This window comes from Mobula hypostoma, chromosome 1 (genome assembly GCF_963921235.1).
Source record: "Mobula hypostoma chromosome 1, sMobHyp1.1, whole genome shotgun sequence".
Taxonomy (NCBI): domain Eukaryota; kingdom Metazoa; phylum Chordata; class Chondrichthyes; order Myliobatiformes; family Myliobatidae; genus Mobula; species Mobula hypostoma.
The window spans coordinates 123,429,619-123,451,160 of record NC_086097.1 but is presented as its reverse complement, the minus strand read 5'-3'; the positions used below and the strand labels follow the sequence as shown (position 1 = coordinate 123,451,160).

Here is a 21,542-nt window from a genome sequence, read left to right as displayed (position 1 = left end):
ATTGTTGCACCAGGCCACGATTCCTTCCTCTTTCTTTCCTCAAAAGATCAATCTCCGTCAGCCCGCATTGCCCCTGTCCCCGATCTCTTCCACCCCCACTTTCCAGAAGCTGCCCGCTCCCGATTCCCTGCTCCACGCCGTCTCTTTTCTCCGGCCGCTTTGCCCCGACTTGCCGCCTTTCCCTCCTGTCAATAACCTGTCAATCAGGCAACCAGTCCGGCTGTGCAAAATCCGTCCCGCTGTTCCGGTATTGATCGGAGATCCGTACTGTTGGGTTTCTCACTGAGTATTCCTCACCGTAACCGTGCGAACGTACCATTTTCTTTTTGATCGGGGAAAGAAAGTTGCTTGTAAATGCAGAATCTTCACTGATAAGAGTCACTCATCTTGTTTCTGTGTGGATATTCCTGACAATTTGAAGAATTTTGTACAAGAACGTTACAAGTTGAACTTTTAACCAGAGTTCAAGGATAGCGACAAAAGTTTTAATTTCATATTTCAAAAATGTACAGCACTGCTTTATGCTTACACATAGACAGTAATGAAACGCTATTCATAAATTTGTTCTTTAAAAACCATATTAATATGAAGCCTTAGCCTAGAGTAAAGCTGCATCTTTCGATGCAAGTACGTCCCTTTTTATAAAAATTACATAACAGATAATTTTACTTCCTAATTTCTTGTAACAAAACATGATTCTGAGTAGTCTTTGGCTACCGGTTAAGGGTAAACATAAAAACAGCAGTCAGGAAAATAGGAAGCAAGATTCATTAATGTTCTGATTAGCTGAGGTATTTCATTTCTTGATAAAGAGAAAATGACGTGGGGTGCTGTTTGTCTGATCGGGAACATCACATTGAGAACATCCAATGTGATTATGTTCTTTTACCAGTAGTTTTTGTGGAGGGCGTTTGACATGGCCCTTAAGGTCTTCAATTAGACTATATTCAACTTAAACTGGTCTGGAGATCCACTGAGGGTCATACTTATTAAAAAAAAATGCCTTATACTGCAGCTGTAAGATCAGTTATCAAAGAGGAAAAGGAAATCTACTAAAATTAGGATTGAATAAATGGCATTGTTATAACTGCATTAACTATTCAAGGTCTTGGATTTCAGACTATATATAACTGACCAAGTACAGATCACTAATTTACAGTGTGTGCACTCATATTGGCATTGGTATCAATTCTGTACCTACTAAAGTGGCCACTGAGTGTATGTTTGTGGTATTCTGCTTCAAAGTTTGACGTGTTTGCATTCAGAGATGCTGTTCTGCACACCACTGTTGTATCATGTGGTTATTTGAGTTACTGTCGCCTTCCTGTCAGATTGAACCAGTTTGGTCATTCTCCTCTGACCTCTCTCATTAACAAGGGGATTTTGTCTACAAAACTGCTGATCATTGGATGGGTTTTCGTTTTTTGCACCTTCCTCAAAAAAAACTCGAGACTTTTTCGTGAAAATCCTAAGAAATCAGCAGATTCTGAAATATTCAAACCACCCCGCGTGGCACCAACAATCATTCCATGATCAAAGTCACTTAAATCACATTTCTTCCCCATTCTGATGTTTGGTCTAAACACCTATTGAATTACGTCTGCAAGCTTGGGTTGTTGGCACATGATTGGCTGATTAGGTATTTACATTAATGAGCAGGTGTACAGGTGTGCCTGATATAGTGGCTTCTCAGTAAAGATGTGGAAAGGAAATTCTTTGAAGAACTATCAGAAAGTGTTGACTAGGGTCATGCAGTTTGAACTCTACATTTGTGGCTATAACTCAGATAATTATAAGTTCATACTGAACCTCGTTTGTACAGGAAGTTGAGAACTAAGCAATGGATACTAAAATGACGACAAAGGGGTAGTGAAGATTAAGGATTTCACCAGAATTAAATCAGTGCTACTGTTAGTTAAGGGCACTTGAGAGATTGTTAATTGGAAAAGAAACAATCAAGAAGACACTTTATATGATCATTAAATTTATAGGATGGAAGAGATCACCTAAATTTAGGGGAAATTATTGATAGTTTGGAACATATCATGTGAAATAGTTGATTGTGGCAGCTCGCCCACACGGCAAGCGAACCGGCTCCAGCAGTCACGGGCGAGTCTGCAGCCAGCGGCAACCGAGAGGGCTCTGAGTGCGGGGCAGACCTCGGCCTGGAAGCCGACGTCACTTCCGCCCCGCAAAGAGCGGGGGATGCTGGGAGCGGGCACTTAAGTATGCGCGGATTTAAACAGTAAACAGTTCAACCAGACCCTGCTCGACGCAGTGTGTTGCTTTCACTTGTTGCGTATCAGCGCGACTACGTGATACAGATTTGAGAAGTTTTGATGGATGTGTAAAGGAGCGAGGATTAGAACATAGAACAGTACAGAATACTTCTATAGATATTGTGGAGAGCATTCTGACAGGCTGCATTACTGTCTGGTACGGTGTTGGGGGCTGGGTGGCTACTGCTCAGGACCAAAAGAAGCTATAGAAAGTTGTAAAATTATTCAGTTCCAACTTGGGTACTAGCCTCTGTAGTAACCAAGACATCTTCAAGGAGCGGTGCCTCAGAAAGGCGGTGTCCAGCATTGAGGACCCTCATCACCCAGGTCATGCCCTCTTCTCATTGTTACCGTCGGGAAGGAGGTACAGAAGCCTGAAAACACACACTCAGTGATTCAGGAACAGCTTCTTCCTGTCTGTCATGTGATTCCTAAATGGACATTGAACCTACCTCACTTTTAAAAAAAATATATATATTACTTCTGTTTTTGTACTATTTTGTACTGTTTTTATACATGCATATATACTTACTGTAATTGATTTACTTCATTTTATTTCTTTCTATATTATCATGTATTGCACTGTACTGCTGCTGCTAAGTTAACAAATTTCACGACACATGTCAGTGATAATAAACCTGATTCTGATTGTACGGGCTATTTAGCCCATGATGTTGATGTCAATTTACATTAGATGTCCTCCTCCTGTTTATTATCTATACCCCTTCAAATGCTTTTTACTTCTCTGTCTAGTTAAAAGCTGCTTGAACTCCATCAACCGGCCTAATTTCAGTACTACCCCTTTAAACTATTCCAGGCAGACTGCACACTGTACTTAAATAAAAATTGTCCCTCATGAAACTTTTTAAATTTCTCCAGTTTGGAGGGAGCTGATTGGGAAGTGGCAATTAGAGTGGGAGGAGGTCTTTGTGGAATATAAACAAAGCATGAGACCAAACAAGTATAATATATAGTAGTAATATAAAAATGACTAGTAAGAGTGCACTACTGTAAAAATATTAAAGATTAGCTTTATTTGTCACACATACATCGAAACATCAAAATATACTGTGAAGTGTGTGGTACAGTCTGACAATGTACTGGGGGCAACCTGCAAGGTTTCCCATGCTTCTGGCACCAACACAGCACGCCCACAACTCACTGACTCTAATTTGTATGTCTTTGGACTATGGGAGGAAACCGGAGCAACCGGAGGAAACCATGTGGTTACGGGGAAGAGGTATAAACTCCTTACAGACAGCAGTGGGAATTAAACCTGGATCGCTGGCACAGTAAAGTATTATGCTATCTGCTACACTAAAGTGCTGAAAAAACTTCATATTGAGAAAAATTGGGTGACCATCCCGATGCTTTCTGACCATTAAATTAATTAGGTAAATCTGTAGACCACACCACAATTTCTGTAACTACAGCCTTTCTGAGGAATAGAGAGCTATGAGCGGAATGCAGTGTGTTTCCTTGGTTGACTTGGCTCATTTGACAGTGATTTCTTTGTGGAAAGATTGTGGTCTCTATAGTATTCAGACATTGTTTAGCTTTTGTTCAGGTAAGACATTAAACTATTAGAATCAGGTTTATTTTCACCTTCTTATAGAATCATAGAGCACTACGACACAGAAACAGGCCCTTCAGCCCATCTAGCTTGTGCCAGCCTGGTCCCATCTACCTGCACTTGGACCATAGCTCTCCATACCTCTCATCTGTGTACCTATCTAAATGTCTCTTAAATGTTACAGTTGAACCTGCCTCTACCATTTCTGCTGGCTATTTGTTCCACCCTTTGAGTAAAGAAATTCCCCATGATTCCCCTTAAATATTCACCTTTCACCCTAAACCTCTGACCTCTAGTTCTAGTCCCACCCAACCTGAGGGGAACAAAGTGATGTGACATTAGTTGTTTTGTGACAGCAGTACAGCGCAAAGTATAGCTTATAAAATTAATAAATAATGTAAACAAAGGAATGGCAAGATCGTGTTTCTGTGTTCATGGACCTATCTGGTTTATTAGTTGTTTGCCAAAGATCCTATAGGGCAGGGGTTCCTGACCCTTTTTTTATTGCATGGACCAATACCATTAAGTAAGAGGTCTATAGACCCCAGGATGGGAATCCCTAGTACAGAGGAATTTCACCTTTTGCTGTTCGTGGTGTTGACCGTGATGTAAGTGGATTGAGCTCCACTTCTAAGATTTGATTCTACAAATTATGGAAGTCGAATTCAGTGTGGACACGTGAGTCCATAAACAAGCATCTGGGCTTCTAACTCTGAAATTCAATGGAAATTCTATTGCTTTTCTGCAGCAACTATTGACAAAAGTCATGAGCAACACCAGCCTCCCCATTTAAAATTACTTGGTAAAGCCAATGCACTAATCGTACCAACCGTCCTGAGAAATTGGCTGCCAACATCTGTGCCACAGGCATAATCACACTTTCCAGATGGAAGGAACTGTGGAACACATCTAATGCCAGGGGGCAAAATATCTCATCACTAAATCAAATTAGAGGTATGGTTTCAACCTCCCCTTGAGCAGAATCACTTGGGCTGTGATTACTGTACCAGCCTGCTCCACAAATGGGAGAACCCAAAAGGCAACATGGTTTCAAACCATCATGCACCCCATTTTAAGATCTCATGTAGGAAAAATCTCATTTCCCCATTTGGCATCTTGGGAGTCCATTGACTGGATGTCCAGTATGAGGCTGTCCATGGGACATGAGAAGAAGTTGAGTAACTTCGGCAGAAAGCAGCCAAAATCAACACATGTAGCCATGCATTCTTATTTGTCAATGAGTTGTGGGTGGGTGGGTGGGTGGAAGGGAGGGGAGGAGCTTGTTTTGGTGTTGTTTTCTTGCTGTTCTGTTGTTATTGTTTGTGTGTTCTGCGAACATGGTGGACTTATGGACTCACTTCCAAGGACTCTACAACTCAAGTTCTCAGTATTATTTACTTGCTTTTTTTATTTGCACTGTTTGTCTACTTTTGCACATTGGTTGTTTGGCAGTCTTTGTGTGTAGGTTTTCAATGATTCTATTGTATTTCATTGGCCTACTGTGAATGCCTGCAAGAAAATGAATCTCAAGATAGTATATAGTGACATGTACATAACTTTGATAATAAATTTACTTTGAACTTTGGTGGTGAGCATGCTATGTTGGTGCAGGAATATGTGGTGACATGTGTGCCTCCCACAGCACATTATTTACTATATGTCAAGCAATATTTCATTTATGACTAATACACACAGATGACTGGAATTTAGGCTGTACTTACTGAAATTTAGAAGAATGATGGGGGGGGGGGAATCTCATTGAAACCTATCAAATATTGAAAGGCTGGAGTCGATGTGGAGAGAATGTTTCCCATCGTGGAGGAGCCTAGGACCAGAGCGTACAGCCTCAGAATGGAAGGGCGTCCCTTTAGAACAAAGATGGATCTAATTCTGCTCTTAATAACTCATGGTCTTACTAGTCACAGAACTTGAGCACGGGGGCACCAAACTCTTTGTGAGATGGAGAAAGGGGTGAGGGGGAGCAGTTGTTGATGGAGGATTGTAAGACTTATTACATGGGTCCACATATCACATTTGGGGCAGTAGAGAATGCAATGTGTGATCCTGCTCAAAGGTAAGTCGATTCTCAAAGATCAGGATTCTCAGAATTCTTAGAATGTAAAAGAAAGGACGTAATGTTGAGGCTTTATCAAGCACTGGTGAGGCCTCACTTGGAGTATTGTGAGCAGTTTTGGGCCCCTTATCCCAAAAAGGGTGCGCGAACATTAGCGAGGGTTCAAAGGAGGTTCATGAAAACTATCCTGAGATTAAAAGGAGTGTTTGCTGGCTCTGGGCATCTACCCAGAGGAATTCAGAAGAATGAGAGGTGACCTCATTGAAACCTATTGCATGTTGAAAGGCCTCAATAGAGTGGATGTGGAGGAGATGTTTCCTATGGTCGGGGTGTCTAAGACGAGAGGATACTGCTTCATACTAGAGGAATGTCCTTTTAGAAAGGAGACGAGGAAGAATTTCTTCAGCCAGAGAGTGGTGAATCTGTAGAATTTGTTGCCACCGGCAGCTTTGGAGGCCAAGTCATTGGGTATATATAAGGCACAGATTGAGAGATTCTTGATTAATCAGAGCATAAAGCGATACAGGGAGAATGCGGGAGATTGTGGCTGAGAGGCAAAATGGATCAGCCATAATGAAATGGTGGAGCAGACTCAATGGGCCAAATGGCCTAATCCTACTCTTATATCTTATGGTCTAATTATAAATTAGGCTACATTTAAGTAGCATTCATGTCTGACCTAGTAATTTTAGTGACAGGAAGCATTTTCACTCTATCAGTGCACAAATAATGAAATATTTGGCATTCATTTCTTCCAAGCACGTGATCAGTTGTAATATTCTGGCATTTTGTGGTGTTTATATTCCAGCCATTCAAGCAAATTTGGAATGAAGCTGTGTTAAGATGGCTGTTTGATGCCCAATGATACACTTTTTCCTCACAGAAAAAATTCATACGAACACCTCTGCAAGCAAACAGAGGAAAGACAACTATAACAATAGTGTGATAATATACATGCAGTGGCCACTTTGTTAGGTGCACCTGCTCTTCAGGGCAAGTATTTAATCAGCCAATCATGTGGCAGCAACTCATGCAGTCCTGGCCAAGGGGGTCCGTCGTTGTTCAGACCAAACATCAGAATGGGAAAGAAATGTGATCTAAGTGATTCTGAGCGTAGAGAGATTGTTGATGCCAGGCAAACTACCGATCTCCTGAGATTTTTAGGTACAACAGTCTCTAGGGTTGACAGAGAATTTTGCGAACATTTAATAAAAATCCAGTGAGTGGCATTTCCATGGGCAAAAGTGCCTTGTGAATGAGAGAGGTCGCAGGAGAACGGCCAGACTGTTTCAAGCTGACAAGAAGGTGACAGTAACTCCAATAACCACATCTTGCAACAGTGGTGTGCAGAAGAGCGTCTCTGAATGGACAGAAGTCGATCATTGAAGTGGACAGGGTACAGCAGCAGAAGATCACAGACATACAGTCAGTAGCTACTTTATTCGGTACTGGAGGTACTAATGAAGTTGCCACCGAGTGTAGGTTCCAGCCCTTTAGCATTCATGGGAACTTGGAATGAAGCAACGTGTCAGGATAGGTATTTGAGGGCCCAGTAACACACTTTAACCTCACAGCAACCATTCATGCAAACACCTCTGCAATTAAGCAGAGAAAAGGTAACCTACTGGTATGAGCATCAGTTTCTCTGAATTATGGCAATTTATCCCTCCCAGCTTCTCACTTCACCCTCCCTCTCCTGGCTTTCTCCCCCTTCCTTTCCAGTCCTGATGAAAGAAGGGTCTCGGCCTGAAGCATTGAGGGTTTATTCCTTTGTTTAGATGCTGCCTGACCTGCTGAGGACCTGCTGAGTTCCTGCAGCATTTTGTGTGTCATTTCCAGCACCTGCAGAATCTCTTGTGTTTATGCCTTGGCTTCTTGCAGAACTTGCTAAACTTCTACTTACACCATAGGTCTGTAATTTAATAAAGAACTATTCAGCACATATAGTATCCTGGATAGGTGCCCAGCTCCAACTACATTGAGCCCTAAATCCTACCCCTATCCTGCAGCAGCATGCTCCTGTTCTTCAAAGTTCAAAGCAAATTTATTGTCAAAGTACGTATATGTCACCATATATTTCCTTGATATTCATTTTCTTGCAGGCATTCAAGGTAGATACAAGGAAATACAATAAAAGCATTGAAAAACTATGCACAAAGATGGACAAATGTTCAAATGTTCAAAAGAAGACAAACTGTGAATGCACAAAAAACCCAATAATGATAATAATAATAATAACCACTTACTGCCTGCTACATGTGCTAGCGTTTAGGGCAACAATAAAGGTCCTCTATCTCTGGCGGTGTTCAGGGTTTCCTTCATCATGTCAGTAGCTTCCTCTCGTTTTTCACTACTGTCAGTCATGCAAGTCCCTGGTTGAGACTCAGGAATACCATATGTAGAAGGATTCTTCATAGCTGTCCTGTAACAATTTTGATTCACCAGTCAGGGTTGTTAGCCTTGAGCTGAACCCCCTGAACCTGGAGGACCGGCAGACCACTCTTATTCTGGCCTCTAGCCTTTGACCTATTTGGCATGAGTGACCCTACGAAGAGCCAAAGCATAATGCCCTGACTCCAGCCGACATAGCTCTCCTGGTTATTGAGGCATGCAAGCCTCCAAGCCCTACAACAAGGTTGTGCTCCTCTTGGAGGAATAGTAGTAAATACTGTAAGTAATAAATATTACTGAGACTGTGAGTTGTCGAATCCTTGAAAGTGAGTCCATAGTTGTGGAATCAGCTCAGAGGTGAGTGAAGTTATTCACGCTAATGTAGGATCCTGATGTTTGTAGAGCTTGTAACTATTCCTGAACCTGGTGGTCTGGGTCCAAAGACTCCTTTACTTCCTTGCCATTTCTTTTCCATTCTGAAGCAGATGTTTGTTGCAGCATAATTACTTGTTGGCGTGTGGCCAAGTGGTTAAGGTGTTGGATTAGTGATCTGAAGGTTGCAAGTTCGAGCTTCAGCTGAGGCAGCGTGTTGTGTCCTCGAGCAGGGCACTTAACCACAGATTGCTCCTGCACGTTTATAGCCTGGCAGCGGTTGGTGCAGTAGGAACAAGACAAGACTTTGTAGGATTAATGCCCCACTGGAAAATAATAATGTTTTAGCTTCAGCTGGAGTACAACTCTGCTGACTTGTAGAAAGTAAACTTAATGTTCCAGGCTACTGATCTTTCACCACGCAGAAATGACAGATGTTAGCGAAGTAACAATGTACTGAGCAGGGAAGATGGGAGGATGAGCAAAATAAAAGGGCAATCTGTGACAGGGTGGAAGGCAGCAGACATTAAATCATGCTAGTAGGAGAATATAATGCAAAACGTTAATTTAAATAGTGGTTGTGAATCCTTGGATTTGAGGTGAATTTATAAAGAATCTCTCTTGCTTAAGGTCTGGCAACAATTATGAAAATCATAACTATTCATTTTAAATTCATTTTGTACTTGCAATTTCAAGATGTGCACAATACAAAGAACGAATTCAGAAAATACAGTGACTGTACACTGCTCTTGACTGTGAAGGAAGGGACTGCAAAGGGAGTGGTCAACAGGTTTTGAATTACTGCTTGACAGGCTTTATTAAAATCAGTGTGCTGTCTAATGCTGATAAGAAATGGTAGCATGTTAATCTGCAGTAAGTTTAGATGACATTTGTTCTGTAAAGTTTTATGTATTAGTAAGGATGTCAAAGATTACAGGGAGAAGGCCGGAGAGTGGGGTTAAGAGGGAAAATAAATCAGCCATGTTTGAAGGTGTAAATCTGCTCCTATGTCTTATGGTTTTATGGACCAGCTTCTTGAAGCAGTTCATGATGGGCACGTCAGAGCCATTGGGCGAAGGTTGGCAGGTTTCTTGATTAGTAGGGGAAATTAAAGGTTACGGGGAGAAGGCAGGTGAATGGGGTTGAGAGAGATAATAAATCAGCATGATGTAATGGCAGAGGGGATGATGGGCCGAACAGCCTAATTCTTCTCCTAGTTAAAACTTTCTTCCTTTCTTTCTGCAGAAAATTAAAGATGAAAGGCTTTAGCAAGTGGAAGAAAAGCTGAATGAGAAAGCACTTGAGACAGAAATAATGAGCTCAAATCCTACTGCCAAACGAGGAGAAGGGGCACAGACCCCAAAAGTTCAACAGCCTCCAGCTAGACAACTGTATGGTCAGTTTGGCCAAAGCAACCAGTCTGAGAGGATGCTGACCCCCGATTCATCTGCTCACAGTTTTCCGTCTCCATCTCCTTTACCGCAGCAGCTGAACAAGCAGCATGTGGACGTGTGTAGTGACTGGGACAGCATTGAAGGGTTGTACCATCGGGAGCTGGAAGAGGTTCGAGCCAGAGCTGCTCAGATGGAAAAGACCATGCGCTGGTGGTCGGACTGCACTGCGAACTGGCGAGAGAAATGGAGCAAGGTGAGGGCGGAACGAAACAAGGCGCGCGAGGAAGTCCGGCAGATGCGGCAGAAGCTGGAGTCGGTTGCGAAGGAGTTAGCTGCCATGAAACGAGAAAAGCAGGAGCTGTTGGACGAAAATGAGCGGCTGAGAAGGGTAGCCAAGCCAACAGAAACGCCACCAGCAGCTCTGGTCAGACTGGAAGAATACGAACTCAATGTACTGGAACAGGAACCCGTCAAAGATATTAAAAATAATAAAAACCCATCATCCCCAAACAAATTCACTGGTTCACCCAAGAAGGTAAGGAAGACAAAAGCTCTACTGATTAATACAGCAACAATACACTGGTGTTTACAAACTACAGTAATTAATTCTACATATAATGGAACATCTTTAGGTACCACTAGTCCCAACCTCTGCCCTCTGTTTTATTATAAGACCATAAGACATAGGAGCAGAATTAGGCCATTCAGCCCATCAAGTCTGCTGTACCAGTCTATCATGGCTGATTTATTATCCCTCTCAAGCCCATGCTGCCGCCCTCTCTCTATAACCTTCGATGCCCTTACCAATCAAGAACCTATCAACCTCTGCTTTAAATATACTCAATGACTTGACCTCTACAGCTGTCAGTGGTGATGAATTCCACAGTTTCAGTACTCTTTGGCTAAAGAAATTCTTCCTCGTCTGTTCTAAAGGGGTATCCTAAGCCAGTGCTACACCTCGCCCAAGGGTGACCTGCAGGCTAGTGGAGGGAAGCAGAGCCTTACACTTCCTTATAATGCACAATAATCAATTGTTATCAAAGGTACTTCAACTAAACATAAGAAGCTCACTTAAGAGGGAAATCAGGAGGGCAAAAAAAAAGAGGGCATGAGATGAATCTGGCAGGCTAGGTTGAGGAAAATCCCAAGAGATTCTACAGGCATAATAAGAATAAAAAGGTGACTAGGGAAATATTAAGTCCCCTGAAAGACTAGCAAAGCCATCTGTATGTAGGGCCAGAGAAGACAGGTGAGATTTGCAATGAATTTTCCTCATCAGTTTTTTACTGTGGAGAAGGTTATGGAAGCTGAAGTTTGGTGGCAAATAAAATGTGATGTCTTGGACCATTTATAAATTGCTAAAGATGAGGTGTTGGTGGGTCTAAGGCACTTTAAAGAGGATAAGTTCTTGGGATCTGACCAAGTGCATTCTGGACCTTGTAGGAAGCTGGAGAAGAAATTGCAGAGGCCCTTGCAGAGATATTTGAATAATCTTCAGCCAAGGATAAAGTTCTTAAAAATTGGACCCTTGTTCACTAAGAAGGGCAGCAAACACAGTCCAGGGAACTACAAGACAGTGAGTCAGGCATGATTAGTGGGCAAGTTGTTGGAGGGAACTCCGACAGATAAGCACTTGGATGATACAAGGCTGTTCAGGGATAACCAGAATGGCTTTGAGCATGTTAAATCATGTCTCACAAATCCGTTAAAGGTTTTTGAAGAGGTAACCAAGAAGAGTGATGGGGGAAGGCAGTGGGTGTTGTCCATGTGGACCTCTGGAAAAGGGGGACCAAGGAGTAGAAGTACATAGTTCCCTGATGGTAGAGAGGATGGTGAAGAAAGCATTTGGCATTTATGCTGGCCTTCAACAGTAAGTATAGGAGCTGAGATATTATTTTTCAGTTGGACAAGACATTGGTGAGGCCACACCTGGGGTATTGTGAACAGTTTTAGTAATCTTGCTATAGGGAAGATGTCGCTGTCAGAAAAAGCGCGAAGATGATTTGTGAAAACAGTGCCAGGACCTGAGGGCCTGATTTATAGGGAACGGCACAGCAGGCTAAGACTTTGTTAATTGGTGCATAGAAGGTTGAGGGGTTACGTTATAGAGGTGTGCAAAGGCCTGAAAGGCATAATTAGAGTGAATGCGCACAGTCTGTTACCAAGGGAAAGAGAATCAAAAAATAGAGGGACAGGCTTAATGTGAGAGGGGAAAGTCTCAAAATGGAATTGAGGGGCAACTTGTTCATGCAGAGGGTGGTGTATATATGGAATGAGCTGCCAGAGGAAGTGGCTGAGGCAGGCACAATACAACATGTATGAAGCATGGCTACAGGTGCATGGATCAGAAAGATTCAGTGTGTTTTGTAGATATACTCATTGGTGGCCGGAATGTGTGGCAACACTTGCAGACTGCCCCCAGCACATCCTGAACGCAAATGACGCATTTCACTGTATGTTTCCATGTACATATAAATCTGAATCTGAATCTTGTGCTGCCAGGAGATGAGTTACTTTCCAGAGTATCCCCATGCTCCGAGCTTCACATACAGCCACAGTGCATATGTGGATTATGCAGCTGAGTTTCTAGTCAGTGGCAACCTTCAGAATATTGCTAATGGGAAATCTTGGCACAGGTAATGCCTCTGAATATCAAGAGTGGATGGTTATAGTTTCACTTGGTGGAGGTGATCATTATTTGGCATTTTTGTTCGATTAATGATACTACTTGTTAGCCCATACCTGAATGTTGTTTCTAAATGGGGAACAAATTCTAAAATCAGAGGTGCAAAGGGATCTGGGAGTCCTAGTGCATAATTCCTGAAGGGTTATCTTGCAGGTTCAGCCAGTTATAAGGAAGGTAAATGCAGTATTAGCTTTCATTTTAAGAGGACTAGAATATAAAAGCAAAGATATAATGTTAAAGCTTTATAATGCATTGGTCAGACCGCATTTGGAGTATTGTGAGCAGTTTTAGGCCCCTTTTCTAAGAAAGGATGTACTAGCATTGGAAAGGGTCCAGAGGAATTTCATGAGAATGATTCTGGGGATAAAAGGATTAATGTATGAGGAGCTGTTAATGGCACTGGGCCTAGACTCACTGGAGTTTAGAAGAGTCGGTGGGGGGGGGGGAGGTGGATTTCATTGAACCTCTCGAATATTAAAAAGCCTTGATAGAGTAGATGTCGAGAGGATGTTTCCAATAGTGGGGTAGTCTAGGATCAGAGCGTACAGCCTAAGAATAGAAGGACAACCCTTTAGAATGGAGATGAGTAGGAATTCGTTTTGCTAGAGGGTGGGGAGCAAGCCAATATATGACCATTGCTGGAGATGAGGCGAGGCAGAGTCGATGCGATAGGGTCCGGGCTTGAGAGTGAGGAACAAGCTGACATTTGACCGATTTAAGTGCCAGGCCAGATTGGAAAGGGCGGGCACGGGCCGAATCGAGACGTGGGTCCCGGGCCTGAGAACATATCAAAGCTGCAGGGCGCTAGTCCAAGATCAAGGAATGACCAGCTGGTTAGTGAATTTGAGTGCCAAGCCAGATTGAAAAGGTTGGGAGTGTTGGGGCCTGTGGGCGAGGGGCATGTCTCAGTGACCTGGGAAACAGCAGTGAAGAATCCTTATACCTCTGAGTGTGACAGTATTCCTGAGTCTCCACCTGGAGCTTACGTGACAGAGGGTAGTGAAAACTGAGCTACTGACACGACGAGAGAAGCCCTGAACCCCTCCAGAGATGGAGGACCTTCATTGCTGCCCTAAAGACCAGCGGCATAACAGGCAGTAGAGAGAGTGACCGTTCAGAAATCTGATGGCAGAGGGGAAGAAGCTGTTCCTAAGATGTTGAATGTGTGTCTTCAGGCTCCTGTACCTCCTCCCTGATGGTGGTAATGTGAAGAGGGCATCATGGGTGGTGGGAGTCTTTCATGCTGGAGGCTACTTTTCTTTGAGTCATTACCTTTTCTATTTGTATTTTTATTTGTTCCTTTATTAAATCTGGTCTTTTTGCATGGGCTCACACCCAAAAGCATCTGAAGAGAATTTGGGTGTCACTGACTCTTTATTCCTCCAGTGAAAGTGATGTTGGAAATTTCTGAACACAGTTGGCTTTGCTGGGTCAGTAATTTAAAGTGCAAGGGCTTTCTGTTGTGAATTTCACTCTCCACCAATTTAGATTATGAGAACACTCAGTCCTTGTTTATTGTCATTTAGAAATGCACATTTGCAATAAGAAATGATACAATGTTTCTCCAGAGTGATATCACAGAAAACAGGACAAACCAAAGACTAACACTGACAGAACCACATAATTATAACATATAGTTACAGCAGTGCAAAGCAATACCATAATTTGATGAAGAACAAAAAACGGGCACGGTAAAAAAAAAGTCTTAAGTCCCCGAGTCGATCGACTCCCGAGTCCCCGATAGCAGGCGGCAAAAGGGAGAAACTCCCTGCCATAAACCTCCAGGCACCGTCAACTTGCCGATGCCTTGGAAGCAGCCGACCACAGCTGACACGGAGTTCGTCCGTCCGAAACTTCGGGCCTCCAACCAGCTCCTCCGATACAGCCTCCCGAGCACCATCCTCTGCTGAGTGCCTTCGACCTAGCCTTGGCCGCTGAAACAAGCAAAGCCGGGGATTCGGGGCTTTCTGCTCCAGAGATTCCAGTTACCACACAGTAGCAGTGGCAGCGAAGCGGGCATTTCAGAAGTTTTCCAGATGTTCCTCTGTACTCTCACGTCTGTCTCCATCAAATCAGAATTGTGCACGGTCCCCTACTTGTCAGATTACAGATTTCACTCTCTGCTTTTAGTGTGGTGGTTACCTTCACGACAAAGGTTGTTCGTCCACGAGCTCACTGCCGATGATTCATGCAAGAATGCTTTTGGTAATAACCTGCTTCAACTCACTGACTGATTTGCTCCCCAGTTTGTACTGAAGTACATGCAAATAACGCAGCCTCGTTTTCAAATCCATCTGCCCCTGAGAGCAACCTCAGGGGTTCCGGAGTGACCAGTTTCTGTCCTCTGAGCAACTGCAATGGACCTGGCTCTTGACAGTATTCTGCTTTAAAGGGAACTGGTTCTGTTAACACACTCCTACACAGCTTTTGCTTACACACCACAAAGCAGCGGGTGGGAAAAATCGTTGTGGACACTACTCGCCCTGCAAACTGCCTTTTCCAAAAGCTCCCTTCTGGAAAGCACTATTAAAATAAAAACTTAATGCCATCTTAAAAGTTTCTTCCCTAGGCAGGTAATTTGATCAACCATTCTAGTTAGCCCTGATCCCCCACTCCCTGTATCTATTGCCTCATCGCTGCACCACACAGCTCTGTAAACACTTGAAACCACTTTTCATAATACTGCGTACATTGTAAATACATGCTGGTATTTATTGATCTATGCATACTTTATTCCATATTCTTTAACCTCTAACTTTATTTGTTTAAGATTTAGACTGTATGTACTTCTTCATTCATTATAATTGTTGAATATTGTTGTTTTGTTTTTGCATGTCGCAGCCTGACTGATACACCACAGCAAATTCCCAATACTTGTAAATGTATTGAAGAATAAAGTTGATCCTTGAATCATAGGCCCCACTTCTAACCGAAGCTGCAGTTTTAGATGTTTATCCAGCTCATAATCTTTGTTTCTCGCCCTGTGCTACAAGCTTTGTTTATTGTGTGAAAAATGCATAAACAGTAATTCCAAGAATACAATACAGTAATACAGACAGTAGAGTATGTGTTGAAATTAGAACAATAAGTTACTAATTTCAAGGGACCACTTTTTTTCCCTCCCCCCGCCCCCATTCTGCTGTGAGTATACAAATCTGAGTGAAGGGAGTAGTGATAAGTATTAAATTACCTCAAGAACATTGTAAAAATCCAAAGAAAAATTACCTGACAATTATAGAGCTAGAAAATAACTAAAATGCTGCAGGTGTTAGAAACCTGAACTAAAAACATAAGGTGCTTGAAACACTCGGCATGCCAGGTGGCAACTGTGGAAAGATAAACAATGTTAAAATTTCATATTTAAAAACTTCTATCAGAATTGTACTGGTAGGGCCAGAGTATTTCCTTGAAAATTCCCAGCCATAGTGAAGAATTTGGTTGAAGTGAATAATATAGATGTATTTCAGAAAGCTTATGAACAAGAGGGGGAGAGAGTCAATCTGATAGATTTAGACCAAGAAAGTTGGGAGGAGGAGTGAGTTGGCACAGAAGGTCCAACATGGAATAGTTGGGCTGAATAACCTGTTTCTGTGCTGTCGATCCCAAATATTCCGTGTGTTATGCACAGAAAATGCTGGAGGAACTCAGCAGGTCAGATCCGATCCATGGAGGGGAATAAACAGTTGACATTTTGGGCCAAGACTCTTCATCAGGACTGGACCGGAAGGGGGCAGAAGCTAGAATAAGAATGTGGGGGGAGGGGAAGGAGTGCAAGCTGGAAGGTATTAGGTGAAACCGGGTGAGGGGGAAGGTGGGTGGGTGATGGAGGGGGTGTGTCATGAGAAACTGGGGGGTGGGAGGTGAGAAGTGGAAGGGCTGAAGAATCTGATAGGAGAGGAGAGTGGACTCTTTGAGAAAGGGAAGGAGGAGGGGAAGCAAAGGGAAGTGACGGGCTGGTGAGGAGAAAAGATAGGGTAAGAGGGGAGCCAAAGGGGGGAATGAAAAAACGGAGAAGGGGAAGGGGGAAAATTACTGGAAGTTAGAGAAATCAGTGTTCATGCTGTCAGGTTGGAGGCTACCCAGACAGAATATAAGGTGTTGCTCTTCCAACCTGAGGGTGACCTGATCGTGGCAGTAGAGGAGTCCATGGACCAACATGCTAGAATGTGTGTGTTGCATTGAATTTAACAGCGGTTTTTCACTTCACCTGATTTCATTTTTAATGAAGTAGTATTGTGAGTCGTTAATGGAGTAATTTAATGTGGGGAGAATAATATTACTATTACTGCACGAGAATGCTTTCTATCCAGTTTCTCTGATGGAGGACGTGTAGAGAAAAATATTAGTATTGCTACATCAAGTTACTTCATCGACTACTCACCGTAGTTGCAGTCGTAGCATCTTCATAGAATTAGAATTTAGATTCAAAAAATGTTTCTTTCTGTCATCGGATCTGTAGGATCCTGATGCCTTTGTGATCCAGAGGTTCTTCAGAAGTCAAGAATGAGGCATAAAACTTATTGCTAGCAATTTTATCAAGTCTTACACAAGCAAAGAATGACCAAAGAAAGGCAAAAGAAAACGTAGTCGTGTTGTCTCATACTATGACTGGAGATAACAATAATTCCAGCGATAGTAATTAACCCACAAAACAGCCAGATTTCAGTGGTGTGACACCTGCTACTGATGGCTAAGAAGTTTCTATAAAAATACCGAAGCATCTGCTTGTAATTACTAGAAAAATCACTGAACAATTAGCTGTGCACAGGTGATTGTATAAAATTAGCAGCAAGCATAAAAAAGTTAAACTACATGAAAAATGACAGTTCTACATCCCAGAAGATCTGAGCATAAGTCTAAAGGCTTGACCATGTAATGTCATTAGAAATATTAAGCACTGTTTTCTTTAGCAGCTGTATCATACAGTGAGGCATTGGTCAGAATTAATCAGAACGACATATCATGTGTTTAAAAATAAATTGGATTTCCTGTTAGTAAAAGGCTACTTATCCTATTATTCCTTAAAATTGATTTTAAAAAATTAATTTAATAGAGTAATACTATCTGTTCATTGGTATTCTTGGATGACTAACAATAAAATCACTAAACTGACAAAGGCTGAGTTTACTGTGAACAAAGTAGTCATGTTGAAGAGAGCTTCCCAGAGGTACCGTATACCACGTTCAGACGTACCAGGTACAGTGTTTCATTTGGAAACGTTGACTACTTTTTCCTCTCCGTAGATGCTACCTGACCTGCTGAGTTTCTCCAGCATTTTGTGCGTTACTCGGGGTTCCAGCATCTGCAGAATTTCTTGTGTCCAGAAATACTACAGGTTTTTTTTTGAGTTATGTGCAAATTACCAAAGCCGACAAGATAGGTGGCCCTTTGGGAACAAGCTCACTTGGGTAAGGTTTTCTGTTTGTAACACAAAGGACATTAGGCAACAGTGAGATACTTTTCAGCAGTTTCCCTTACTGACACCTTAATTGGCAAAGGGCTATTACGTAACCCGATGGCCCTTTGAAAGTCACGTTTCTGGGGCTGGAATACTGGCAGTATCTCTCAAAGATGTGACAACGTATGACACAGCTAGTACCCTTTCTATAGTTTTTCTTGATTCCAAATGGAATAAGATGTAACACATTTTTGGAGAAGTCCATTTTTAACAATTGGAAAATACACTCAGTGGCCACTTTATTGGGTACACCTGTACATCTGCTTGTTAATGTAAATACCTAATCAGCCAATTGTGTGGCAGGTACTCAATGCATAACAGCCTGCAGACATGGTCAAGAGGTTCAATTGTTGTTCAGACCAAACATCAGAATGGGGGAAGAAATGTGATCTAGCTGACTTTGACTGTGGAATGATTGTTGGTGTGAGTATTCCAGAAATTGCTGACCTCTTGGGATTTTCACGCACAAGTCTCTAAAGTTTACAGAGAATGGTGCAAAAAGCAAACAAACAAAAAATCCAGTCATTAGCTGTCTGTGGGTGAAATTGCCTTGTTAATGAGAGAGGTTAGAAGTGAATGGCCAAACTGGGGTTCAAGCCTGTGGGAAGGTGACAGTAACTTAAATAACCACTTGTTACAATAGTGGTGTGCAGAAGAGCATCTCTGAATGGGTGACACATTGAACCTTGAAGTGGATGGACTACAGCTGAGAAGGCCATACCTGGTTCCACCCCTGTACCTAATAAAGTGGCCACTGAGTGTATTCCGGTAAAACGAGAAGTTTTAAAAAAATAATGCTATCTCTGTTATTTCTATTATAACCATGGTTAATGCTGTAAAGTTTCCATGTGGCTTATTTTCAGGATATTGATATAATTGACAATATACTAAGAGAGAAACAAGATGGAGGAGGACAAAGTCTGGAGACTTCAACCATCTGCTCTGAAAGACCCAAGCATCTGCTGGAAGATACAATGCAACCTTTTGAGGATGACTCCATTAAAACAATGGCTCTGCAGTTTCGTCTGGATGAGTCACAGAAAATCCTACAGAAAGAAAGAGAGTAGGTGAAAGCTATAATAATATTATTGATACTCTTTTGTGCTTTAGACCTGCACATTACACAGTCCAGCATACAGCTGGACTACTTGAAGAATGGTTCAGATATGTGAGTCATATTCAGGAAGTTTTATGAGTGATATTTGTTGATAGCTTGTCAAAATAACAGTGGTGTCAACCACAGAATACAGTCGTGGAAAGAGATGTACCTAAATCCTTGGTCCAATATGCAGATGGAATGGTCTAATATGTCTATTATGTGTTGGATAACTGTATAGTTTGTTTAGTTAATAAGTTATTTATCAACACAAGAGATTCTGTAGATGTTGGAAATCCAGAGCAACAGACACACACAGACAAACGCACACACAATGCTGGAGGAACTCAGCAGTCCAGGTAGTAACATGGAGAGGAATATAAGCAATTGACAGTTTGGGCCAATATTCCTTCATTGGGACGGGAAAGAAAGGGGGAAGAAGCCGAAATTCAAAGGTGGAGGGAGGGGAAGGACTACAAGCTGAGAAATGATATGTGAAACTAGATGAAGGCTTCCCCTTCCTCTCCATTACTGGTGAAGGGTCTCGACCCAAAACATTGACAGATTACTCAAAACCCTGATCTGAACACTCGGTGGCAAGAGGGGAAGGGGTGAGGCAAGAAACCATCGTGACAGTGCCTGTCTTCTGTTGTGGAGTTGGGACTTTCATGGGCATCATAGACCCAGTGTGTCAGGTACCACTGAACAGGTCACCCAGTTCTTGTTGCACACTGCACCAGTGTCCAGTGCTGATGGGATGGGGGGGGGGCAGGAAGTCCAAGATCTCAGTGTTGGGGGTTGTAGGGCAGGGGTTCCCAACCTTTTTCATACCATAGACCAATACTATTAAGCAAGAGGAAGGCTACTCATTGAGGGAGGGGGTTGCAAGCGTGGATAGGTTTTCTTTTATCAATCGCAGCTTTCTCGGGCAGGGAACATAACAAGAATGAATTATTTATGTTTGTGTGTTAGAGCACTGAGGTCACAGGGCGGATTTGGCATAGAGGCTAGGGGCCCAGGGTGACTGAGGGCAAGGGCTGGGGGTTTGATTCATCTGAGAAACATAAGTTCAGGGAGAAGGTGTCTGACAAGAATAACTTAACTCACCTTATATATAGGCATCCGTTAGTTTCGTGAGACCATGGATTTGCGCCTTGGAAGATTTCTAGGGCACAGACCAGGGCAAGGTTGTATGGAAGACTAGCAGTTGCCCATGCTGCAAGTCTCCTCTCTCCATGCCACCGATGTTGTCCAAGGGAAGGGCATTAGGACCCATACAGCTTGGCATTGGTGTCGTTGCAGAGCAATGTGTGGTTAAGTGCCTTACTCTAGAACACAACACGCTGCCTCAGCCAAGGCTCGAACTAGCAACCTTCAGATCATTAGATGAACGCCTTAACCATTTGGCCACGCGCCAACAAATCTGTGGACTCGCTTTCAAGGTCACATGGGTGTGATTAGGCAGTGTATGCTTGTAGGACCTGTTACTGTTATAGGACTGCATCTCTAAGGAAGACTCGACAACTCATGTTCTCGGTATTACTTATATATTTATTTATCTATCTATTCATCAGTTAACCAGTTAATTAATTTTTGTATTTGCACAGTTTGTCTTTTACACATTGGTTGTTTGAAAGTCTTTGTAGTTTTCATTGATTCCAGTGCATTTCTTTGTTCTACTGTGAATACCTGCAAGAAAGTGAAGCTCAGGGTGGTATATAGTGACACATACATACATAGATAATAAATTTACTTTGACCTTTGAATTTTGAAGAGGAGGTGAATAAATAACAGGGACATACCTGTATTAATATTAGCTCTGATTCTGGAATGGTTCAGGAGGACTGGAAAATTGCAAATGTCACTCCATTCTTTAAGAAGGGAGGGAGGCAGAAGAAAGGATATTATAGACCAGTTATCTTGAATTCAGTGGTTGGGAACATGTTGCAGTCCATTATTTAGGATGAAGTTTCAGCGTACTTGGAGGCACATGCTAAAACAGGCCAAAGTCAGTATGGTTTCCTTGAGGGGAAATGTCGCCTGACAAACCTTTTGGCATTATCTGAGGGAATGACAGATAGGATAGACAAAGGGGAATCAGTGGATGTTGTTTACTGGGATTTTTAGAAGGCTTTAGACAAGGTGCAGCACACGAGGCTACTTAACAAGATAAGAGCCCATGGTATTATAGGAAAGATGCTAGCATGGATGAAACAGTG

The 21,542-nt window shown here is 42.4% G+C and overlaps 1 protein-coding gene across 7 annotated transcripts in view; it reads left to right on the top strand.

Moving 5' to 3' along the window:
- Positions 1-21,542, top strand: part of LOC134350204 (coiled-coil domain-containing protein 102A-like) — a 657,542-nt gene that overhangs the window by 72,450 nt on the left and 563,550 nt on the right. For all 7 annotated transcript variants that reach the window (XR_010018849.1, XR_010018848.1, XM_063055227.1 and 4 more), the window contains exons 2-3: positions 9,935-10,618; positions 19,091-19,290. Coding sequence is in view for 5 of the 7 variants with exons in the window: in XM_063055227.1 (XP_062911297.1) it covers positions 10,004-10,618; positions 19,091-19,290 (815 nt within the window). In the remaining 2 variants the exon portion in view is untranslated. The remainder of the gene's footprint in view (positions 1-9,934; positions 10,619-19,090; positions 19,291-21,542) is intronic.